General features: G+C 52.9%; 1 protein-coding gene across 1 annotated transcript; it reads right to left on the bottom strand.

Annotated features, from left to right (window-relative positions):
- Positions 1-4,767: 4,767 nt before the first annotated feature.
- LOC124673779 (APETALA2-like protein 5) lies at positions 4,768-7,574 on the bottom strand. Its single transcript, XM_047209818.1, has 10 exons — positions 7,030-7,574; positions 6,720-6,745; positions 6,558-6,588; positions 6,374-6,458; positions 6,152-6,297; positions 5,975-6,019; positions 5,745-5,839; positions 5,405-5,583; positions 5,214-5,297; positions 4,768-5,103 (listed from the first exon to the last, which is right to left on the bottom strand). The coding sequence occupies exons 1-10, from the start codon at positions 7,452-7,454 to the stop codon at positions 4,768-4,770; spliced, it is 1,452 nt and encodes a 483-aa protein (XP_047065774.1). The 5' UTR covers positions 7,455-7,574.
- Between the last annotated feature and the right edge of the window lie 2,251 nt (positions 7,575-9,825).

Here is a 9,825-nt window from a genome sequence, read left to right as displayed (position 1 = left end):
AATGATTATCGTTTCTTCCCCCTGCTCCATGCTATTCCACGATAGTTGATGGATAGTGCAGACACTACAGCCGCGCGCGCGACCTTGGCCGGTCCTTGCACGGGAAAAGCTAGAAGACATGTTGGTCACGAAGCGCATTGCCTTGATGGTTGCTTCACTTGGACGTCCCTACGTTGCTAGTGAAGTTTAGAAATGATGCCGAACACACAGCGCATCCTCTTAATCAGGAATTGAGGACCAGGGCCTGTTGAGGACAAGTCCCTCTCGCTCAGGATCACCATACTTGGGCAAGTATAATTTCTTGGTATGGAGGCGACGACGGAGAAGGAAGGAATCTAGGAGCGAGCATCAAAACAAGCCTGACAGCAACGTCGAGGCGCGCCCGACGGCGACGTTTCCCTGAACTGAACGCCCATGAACCTGAAACTGAAAGAGAGATGGATCGGTCGGAGCGGACAGGGAGGTATCAGGGGATGGGCGAGTTGAGTTGAGGACAGCAATGGTGCCATGGTGGTTGGACGCAGGACCTGCCACGGCTGCCATTGAGCGAGCTGATTCGGAGGAGAGAGGCAGATAGGGAGATGGGGCGGAGCTAAGATGTCGACACGGCGTCGGACCGGTCCACAACTCCATATGGCAACGGGGACACTAAACACTGGTTATTGCTCAACCATAACCATTTCCGTGCATGAAAATTCTCTCCATCTCTATCCCCACTAACTGTCATAGGGCCAGTTATGTTACCATCCCCATCCCCATCAGGTAAACAAATAACCATCGGTTAACCATCCCCGCTTTAGCTACTAACTATGAGCCCAAATAAAATGACAACATGGTAGAATGACAGGGCTATCTAGATCAGGAATTTAGGAAGTAGAGGCGAGCGTTTGGGAGTTGGGATTTGGGGACTACGGCGGTTTGAGGCGAGAGGGAAAATTGAGCACAATAGAATTAGGGTTTTCTCGTATCTATACATACCTACTCCCTCCGTCCCAAAATATAAGGCGTCTAAGGATTGATCAAAAGTCAAACATTACAAACTTTGACCAAATATTTAGGAAAATATATTTACATCTACAATATCGAATGGACATATTAAGAAAATATACTTGATGGAGAATTTATATTTTTGTGTATAAACTTGATCAAAATTAAAAAACGTTGACTTTTGACTAATCCTTAGGCGTCTTATATTTTGGGACGGAGGGAGTATCTTGTACCCTAGTGCCACATGTACTGTGTCTAACGGGGATTTCATGGTTATCGGATATGGATAGTGGTAACATAGACCCATCACCACCTTACCTAATGGGTACAGTTTTGCCTCAAATAAGATCCCCACGGGAATGAAGTACTAACCAAAATCGTCCCCTAATAAATAAATTAACCATCGGGATCAGGGAATGGGCCCCATTGCCAAATTGATCCACAACGGACTTGATGCCGAAGCCGGGTTTCACGAATCGGCTTCACCGTCCCATCGTACATGGACCTCCTGGGCCAGCCCACTTTTTCGCAAGCCAGCCAGGCCGTACGCGCCATACACATGCTCGCTCTGCCCGCTTGCCTCTCCGGGCATGGGCCCCCACCAGACCTAGCAGTACAATGTCTCTCTCTCTCGCTCTACTCCTTGGTTCAATAATTGCTATGCCCGAATTAGAAACAAGGAATCCTCTTTCCCCGGAGAAATGCTACGGCCACTCGAGTGCTACGTAGTATTCCCTCTACTCTTTCTTTTTCAGGGAGGTGCCTAGGCTAGGCGGCACATTTTTAAGCATCTCCAAGGATATTAAAATCTGGAGAAAATAAGGATTTTGTTAGAGCATGTCTAACAGATCCCCTATTTTTCTGCCCCGTAAAATGCGAGTGGGGGCCCTGTATTAAAAAAATTGTCACGCACGAACCATTCCGTCTAACAGACCCCGTATTTCACCCCGTATTTTAAAAAATTGCAAAACCCGGAAAAAATCATAGATAGTTCATCACGTTCATAGATAGATCATAGATAGATCATATATAGGGATTTACAAAATTGCGCGATCCTACTGGATCGCGACTTCTACAATGCCACCTAGTCGTCGAGGATGACGATTTTCGCAGTGGCGGCGGCCTCCCGCGCCTTCATCTCCTCGACGGCGGTGATGGCCTGCGCCGCCTCCTCCGCCTCTGCCCGAGCCTTGTCGGCGGCCTCCTTCATGGACGCGGCCACCGCCTCCAAGAAGAGGGGATCCTCCCCCACCTCCGCCTCCTCTTCCTCGTCGCCGGCTCGCGGCGCTCCGCCGCTGGAGCTCCCCTCCCATGCGGACTTCCACGCGCGCTGTTGCTCCCACGCGGTCCGCCATTTGTAGAAATCGCCGCCGCTCATCGGCTTTAGCGGCGGGTCGACCTTGTGGTAGCGGCTGCCCGCCGCGAAGTCGCGGAGCGTCGGCGGCACCCATTCGGCGTCGGCGTACTAGAACGCCGCACGCCGACTCCCGGCGGCGGAGAGCTTGCAGTGGCGGCGCCACACCTCCTCCATCGTGTCCGGCGAGTGGGATCGCTTCGATCCGGAGGCGGGCGAAGCGCTAATCCGCTGATGTGCGCTCATGGCCGGCGGCGGTGCAAATGATGCGGCGTGCGGCTGCGAATTGCTCGCCGGAGTGTGTGCGGGAGGCGGCGGCGCACGGCGGGGCTAGGGTTGCAAGTGAGGGGTTGGACCCTCACTTGCTCCTACACCCTGTATTTGTAGGGAGCGGCGGGGTGGGTTTGACGGGCCCCGTATTCCGCCGATACAGGCCGGCCTGAATACGGGGCCTGCTAGATGGCCCAAAATGCCCTCACCCCCTATCCCGCCTGAATTATACAGGGTGCGCGCGTTTTGAGGGGCCTGCTAGACATGCTCTTAGCCCGTCGTGTGTTCCAAGGATCAATTCTGCTTCTAGGGTAGTCCTTTTCCCTTGTCAATTGTAAATTAGAATGACGTGGTGTTCTTTTTTAGAAGGAATATATGCAAGTTCTTTGCATGGTAGTAGCAGTAGACACTTGGATGTTTACTAGACAGCTACAAGGTAAAATCGTCGAGGTTTACATCAGGGCTAGCATCGTCGAGGTTAGAGCATCTCCCCCCCCCCCCCCCCCCTCCCCATTCGGTGTCAGGCAAAGCTCTTTTGGCGGCCGTATGGAGGGTGTCGGCCAGTGTCACCATACTTCCAGTTTCTCCAAAGCTCCGAATACTTCTACCTGCCCTCTAGCGGGGGCAGCACGTCCTAGGTGCCGACGAGCAGGTTGCACACAACTAGATGAACGATGCTTCTTCTTCTGCCTCTGCTTCTGTCAATCTCGATATAGTAATAAGGGAGCATCGCAAGGAGGAGGCCATGGTGTGAGGCAAGCGGCACCGCGCGGCCGAGGCGACCCCCGGTCTCAGGGAAGAAGGGGTCTAGGAAACGGTTGTGGGGCTGGAACACCTATCCCGACGTCTGGACGAGGGACTGTCATGGAGCTAAGACATTGTTTCGACTTAACCCACACCTAGCACAGAACTGCATCATGGGCGTCCCTTGCCGGTCGTCGAGTAACTCCAGTGTGGTCGGTGAGTTGTTTGCCATCGAAGAGAGGTTGATTTGGCTCCCCAGACGCCATCTTTCGGCGGCGGTGTGATCCCCTCCAATATAGCGTTCGTGGCCGCCTTGGCCTTGAGCTCCTTGGACCGGGCCTCCCTCACACTACAGTTTCCCTAGATCACCGCGCGGCGCTCGATGTCTAATGCCCACGCCACGTTCATCCAGTTCTACTGTCGCTCCTTCGCACTTCGTGGCTTCTTCACCTCGGATCCATCGAGGCGGGGCGAGGATTTTGGAAGTTGTTCGGCTCCATCTTTGCGGCAAGGGGGAGGCGAGGGGGCATCAAAGCGAGATGAGGAAATGGCAATTTTTTGATGGAAAATCTTCCTCAGTCGTCGATAGCCCCCTCCCCCCTCCCCCCCCTGAGGTTAGGTTCGGCCTAAGGGTTCCAGCGGAAGAAAAGGTGTTTGTGAGCCCAAAAATGAGGACTTTTTTTTATCCCTTCGTGAACTCTGGTATCCCCTCTGTCACGTTCTTTTTCTAGGAGGAATCGATGCAAGATCTTAACATGGTACTACCTTGTAGTACACATATTTAAGATATTGAGTAGAGGTGTAGCATTGTCAAGGTTTACAGCTGGGCTAGCATCGACAAGGTTACCAACTAAAGAAACCCACCATGAATATGATCTACATCTACTACAAGTGTAGATATTTTTAAGATGTTTCATAGTATAGGGCTAAGCGTTGTCGGCCACCAACACGGAGGTGCACGGAGCAAATTTCCGGAACCAATCTCGTCATGGAAGTGAGTGATGCAACATGAGACCAAACAAAATGAGCTGTGATGTGGACACCCCGGGCCATCGCTGTTGGCCATGGTAAGAAAGGCGCCAAACACACACCCACACCCACACACACTCTCTCAAAGCTAGCTATCAAAGCTAGCTGCCAATCTCTACCTCATTTACATTGCCCATCCGTGCTCAAATCCATCTCGCTCACCCAATGGAGAAAAGAAAAAAACTGAGAACAGGAAACGTAGAAAAGAATAGCATCCAGTAATTGATTCAGTTGGTCTTGTACTGGTGATGGTTGATGATCGGTTGCGGGGCTGAGGAAATTAAACCCCTCTCGCTTAACTAATTTCCCTGGCTTGTTCAATGGAACACAAACCTCTGAAACGATCGATCGTGGGTCGCCATGGTGTTCTCGATCGCCTCTACCTAGGTGGGTCTTGCCAGGGAGTGGAACCCGTTCTTCTGCAGCCAGCTGTGGGCTTGCGTAGCGACGTAGGGTGGGAATCGTGATGATGCTGCAGCTGCCGCGGCGGCGACGGCAGCGTTGGACGGTGGCGCCGTCGGCAGGTGCGGTTGAGGCGGCAGCGGCCAGCTCGTGCCGGGCGGCGCGCCGTTGCCCCAGCCACCGTAGTGCAGCCTCTGTTGCTGCTGCTGCTGGTGGTGGTACTGCTGAGGCGGCCAGTGCCCGCCGCCTCCGCCGCTCGCGCCACCGACCGTCAGCGACAGGCCTCCCGCTGTCCCCGGATCGCCGTTGCTCGCGAACTGCCACACACAGTTTTGCACCAGACAGGTCAGTGTTAAGTCGCGCCTACCAAGAACAGGCTGCTAATTCGAGAAAATTCCCTCGAAAATGGCATGGCGAAAGTACCCACTTGGGGATGCCTGGGGCTGAACGGCAGGTGGGAGGCCTGCAGGACGGGAGGGGGCATCTGGTGATGCGTCAAGTTTTGGTCGAACTGCAGAGTAAATTAAGCAGTGTTAGCTTTCCAACACCACCCTGCTATAAACTACAGTTGACGCAGCAGCACAGGTAGCGAGGCCAAGTTGGGAGCTGCTAGTGTACCTTGGCCTTGGTGCTCCGTGCCGCCGTCTGCCAGTCGAGCTCGAATGCCATGGGGACGCGCTGGTCGGACCCCGCCGTGCCGTCGTCGTCGCCGTCGAGGCTGCCCCGTTTGTTGGAGCCCGCCGAGCTCCCCAGCGACAGGTCCAGGTTCTGCTCGCCGTCATCGCCTGTCGAAGCAGCTGCATATATGGTGACACATCGCCGTTCCATGATCAGTGATGAACAGCAGGACGAATACATAATCCTTCCTTTCTGCTAAAGTACTCCTCTGCGCGGTGCGTAATTAAGAGACATCCACTAACTAACTACTGAACTGAAGTGAACTGTAAGTGTAACTAACCCGGGGGCAGCTCGAACTCCTCTGCGTAAGTGCTGGGATCGAAGTTTGTGACGGCGTCCTTGCCGTTGCACTTGATGGCAGCGCGGTCGTAGGACCTGGCCGACAATGTCCAGAGACACGAGACATCAATCAGTTCACCGCCCAACCCCAGCAGCAGAGGTAATAGCAACAATGGTCGCACAGCACAGCACAGCATGGGGTCCAATAATGAAATTTTCGAGTTTTACTACCTGGCGGCTTCCTCCTCGGTATCGAACAGGCCCAAGTAGACGTACCTGCGCGAGTTGTTTCATTAGTGAGAGTGCAGAGAAGAGATGCCAATTTGAGAGCAACGACAGGAGCAAGGAAGCAGAAGAGCGTTTGAATCCAAGCGATTGGAGGAGGAGGGAGGGAGTGATGGTACGTACTTCTTGCCGAGGAACTGGCCCATCCTGGCCTCCCATCTGCCGCACTTGTGGAGGGTGACTCCCCTGTACTTGGAGCTGCCGCGCGGGAAGCCGGTGCTCTGGCGCCGGAGCACGTGGACGAACTCCTCCTTGGTCAGATTGCCCATCTGCGACAAGCATGTTAGGAGTTGATTCCACAAACAAGAAACACTCTTTAGGGAACGGGAACGATCGTTCAGTCACCTGCTTGATGTCCTCGTAGTCCTCGAGGCTGAAATTGATGTCGGCCTCCATGCCGCGGAACTTGATCGCCGCCCGATCGTACGCCCTGCGGTTAAGGACGGCAAAGAAATGAGAAAAGAACTGATTTTTTTGGCAGAGCTATGAATAATCCGATTGGTGGCGAAGTGAAAAATGCAATCTTTACCTGGCCGCCGCATGAGCAGTGTCAAATCCTCCTGCAGGTACAATGCATTGTGAGTCGGATGAATCAATCAAGAATACTAGAATAGACGCCGACGGCCTGCGATTGGCGATTGAGGTCGCCAAGTATGGGCATATGGACAAGATGGAGAGGAAGAAAACTTACCCAAATAGACCTGCTTGCCACAATCCCTGCATTGCGTAAAAGTGAGGATGTGAGAGAGAGAAGAGAACAGAGTAGTGCGCGCGCGTGAGAAGAGAGCAGAGGAGAAGAGAGAGAGGAAGAGAGAGAAAACAGGAGGAATAAGTTTGATAAGATGTTGCTATGAAAGACAAAAGCAGCAGAGGCATGGAATGCCCAAAACAAGACGAATCCGATACCAAACCCATCCGTTCCGCAGCGCTCGCTCGCTCGCTCGCTCTTGTCGAGAAAGGAAAGGGAACGGGAGGGAAGGAACAGGGGCAACGGAAGTTACCATATGTGCGACTCCCAGCGGCCCGTCCGGCGGTAGAAGGTGACGCCGCGGTACTGCGAGCTGCGGGACCTCGGCCCGCGCCGGCTCTTCTTGTTTGCTGCTGATGCCGCGGCGCCGGGTCCTGCGCCGGCACCGGGTGCTGCCGCAGAAGCGGCGGCCGCGGCGGGTGGGGGAGCGCCGGCGAGGCGGAGCCAGGCGGCGCGGCCGTTGGCCGGGGCGGGGTCGCCGGGGACGGCCGGGGGGAAGAACTGGCGGGTGAACATGGGCTCTTCCGCGGCTGCAGCGGCGGAGGCATCGTCGCCGTCGTCGGGTATGTCGACGACCGCGGCGGCGGAGGATGAGGAGGCGCCGGAGTCGTCGACGGACGGGGAGAGCGGCGGCGCGTGCGGCGCGTCGGCGGCCGGCGAGTCATTGAGATCCCACATGGCTGGCTAGCGAGCTGCCGCCTTCCTCCTCCGGTTCTTGGCCTGTCCGGTGTCTCGGTCGTCCCCCCACCTCTTCTGGCTCCACTGAAGATAACAAGAGAGGGAGGGGGAAGAGAGAGAGGAGAGGGAAAGGCAGCAGCAGGCAGCAAGCAGCGTGTTGGCTTGTTGTGGTATGCAAGTACTTTCTCTTTTGCTCCCTCCTTTGAAAAGCCGCTCCTCCTAACCTAGGATAGGAGAGAGCACAAGAGAAGAGAAGACGAGGCAAAAAAGGCAGCGGAGGTCGCTCTCCCTCTCTCTCTGGTGGTGGTGGTGGCGGAAGAGAGGAGGAGGAGGAGGATTATGTTGCGCGCGACGCAACGCAAAGCTTTCTGCTGCATTTCTCCCTCACTCTGCCTGCCCCGAGGACCATGGAAAAAGATGCAGCCAGAGGCGTGGTTGAGCGCGGTTAAAAAAATGGGAGCACGAGGGTGAGTAAACAAAGCACAACACCACATGGCTCATACACGTGATTCCAGTTTTTCTTCTTTTACAACCTTGATTGCGATTTCATGTCACTGTTGTCCTAAAATCCTAGTAAGGAAATATTCTCGGAATCGGACGAAATCAAGACCTAGGTTCCTATTTTTCCACGAAGCTTCCAGAACACCCGGGAAGGACCAGAGGGGGGCCACAGGCCCACCAGACCATAGGCCGGCGCGGCCTGGGTGTGGCCCGCGCCACCCTATGGTGTCGCCGCCTCGTCGCCCCTCCGACTCCGCCTCTTCGCCTATATAAAGGTCCCAGACCTAAAACCTCGATACGAAAAAGCCACGGTACGATAAACCTTCCAGAGCCGCCGCCATCGCGAAGCCAAGATCTGGGGGACAGGAGTCTCTGTTCCGGCACCCTGCCGGAGCGGGGAAGTGCCCCCGGAAGGCTCCTCCATCGACACCACCGCCATCTCCATCAACGTTGCTGTCTCCCATGAGGAGGGAGTAGTTCTCCATCGACGCTAGGGGCTGTACCGGTAGCTATGTGGTTAATCTCTCTTCTATGTGCTTCAATACAATAATCTCATGAGCTGCTTTACATGATTGAGATTCATATGATGATGCTTGTAATCTAGATGTCATTATGCTAGTCAAGTGAATTTTACTTATGTGATCTCCGGAGACTCCTTGTCCCACGTGTGTAAAGGTGACGAGTGTGTGCACCGTGTGGGTCTCTTAGGCTATATTTCACGGAATACTTATTCACCGTTATGAATGGCGTAGTGAAGTGCTTATTTATATCTCTTTATGATTGCAATGTGTTTTGTATCACAATTTATCTATGTGCTACTCTAGTGATGTTATTAAAGTAGTTTTATTCCTCCCGCACGGTGTAATGGTGACAGGTGTGTGCATCCGTGTTAGTACTTGGCGTATGCTATGATCATGATCTCTTGTAGATTGTGAAGTTAACTATTGCTATGATAGTATTGATGTGATCTATTCCTCCTACATAGCGTGAAGGTGACAAGGTGTGCATGCTCGTGTTAGTACTTGGTTTAGTCGTGTTGATCTTTCATGCACTCTAAGGTTATTTAAATATGAACATTGAATTGTGGAGCTTGTTAACTCCGGCATTGAGGGTTCGTGTAATCCTACGCAATGTGTTCATCATCCAACAAAAGAGTGTAGAGTATGCATTTATCTATTCCGTTATGTGATCAATGTTGAGAGTGTCCACTAGTGAAAGTCTAATCCCTAGGCCTTGTTCCTAAATATCGCTATCGCTGCTTGTTTACTGTTTTACTGCGTTACTACTGCTACCATATTACCACCATCAACTACACGCCAGCAAGCTATTTTCTGGCGCCATTACTACTGCTCATATTCATTCATACCACCTGTATTTCACTATCTCTTCGCCGAACTAGTGCACCTCTTAGGTGTGTTGGGGACACAAGAGACTTCTTGCTTTGTGGTTGCAGGGTTGCATGAGAGGGATATCTTTGACCTCTTCCTCCCCGAGTTCGATAAACCTTGGGTGATTCACTTAAGGGAAACTTGCCGTTGTTCTACAAACCTCTGCTCTTGGAGGCCCAACACTCGTCTACAAGAATAGAAGCTCCCGTAGACATCAAGCTATTTTCCGGCGCCGTTGCCGGGGAGGAAAGGTAAAAGGTACTCACACTCCGGATCTCGGCTACTAAGCTATTTTCACCGTTGTAAGTACTCGAATCTATTTCCTTTAGATCCCGCAATTGCATCTTTTTGTTTCTTGATTACACTAGTTTGGCATAATGAACAACAATGAGCTTCTTATTCTATTTCCTGATTTAAGACATGGATGGTTTGATGCGAAAATTAAAAACCTATGGAATCTTATTTGCATGCCGGTAGTAATA

Source organism: Lolium rigidum, chromosome 7 (genome assembly GCF_022539505.1).
Source record: "Lolium rigidum isolate FL_2022 chromosome 7, APGP_CSIRO_Lrig_0.1, whole genome shotgun sequence".
In the NCBI taxonomy this organism is placed as follows: Eukaryota; Viridiplantae; Streptophyta; class Magnoliopsida; order Poales; family Poaceae; genus Lolium; species Lolium rigidum.
The sequence above is the reverse complement of the archived record's forward strand: the minus strand, read 5'-3'. Positions and strand labels throughout refer to the sequence as shown.

Bases quoted from the DNA above. Each gene is read 5' to 3' on its own strand.
- LOC124673779 (XM_047209818.1), bottom strand. From the start codon at position 7,454: ATGTGGGATCTCAATGACTCGCCGGCCGCCGACGCGCCGCACGCGCCG. The intron at 6,298-6,373 runs GTGACTGAACGA...TGCTTGTCGCAG, and splicing joins ACTACGAGGACATCAAGCAG to ATGGGCAATCTGACCAAGGA. The intron at 5,298-5,404 runs GTACACTAGCAG...TTTACTCTGCAG, and splicing joins CACGGAGCACCAAGGCCAAG to TTCGACCAAAACTTGACGCA.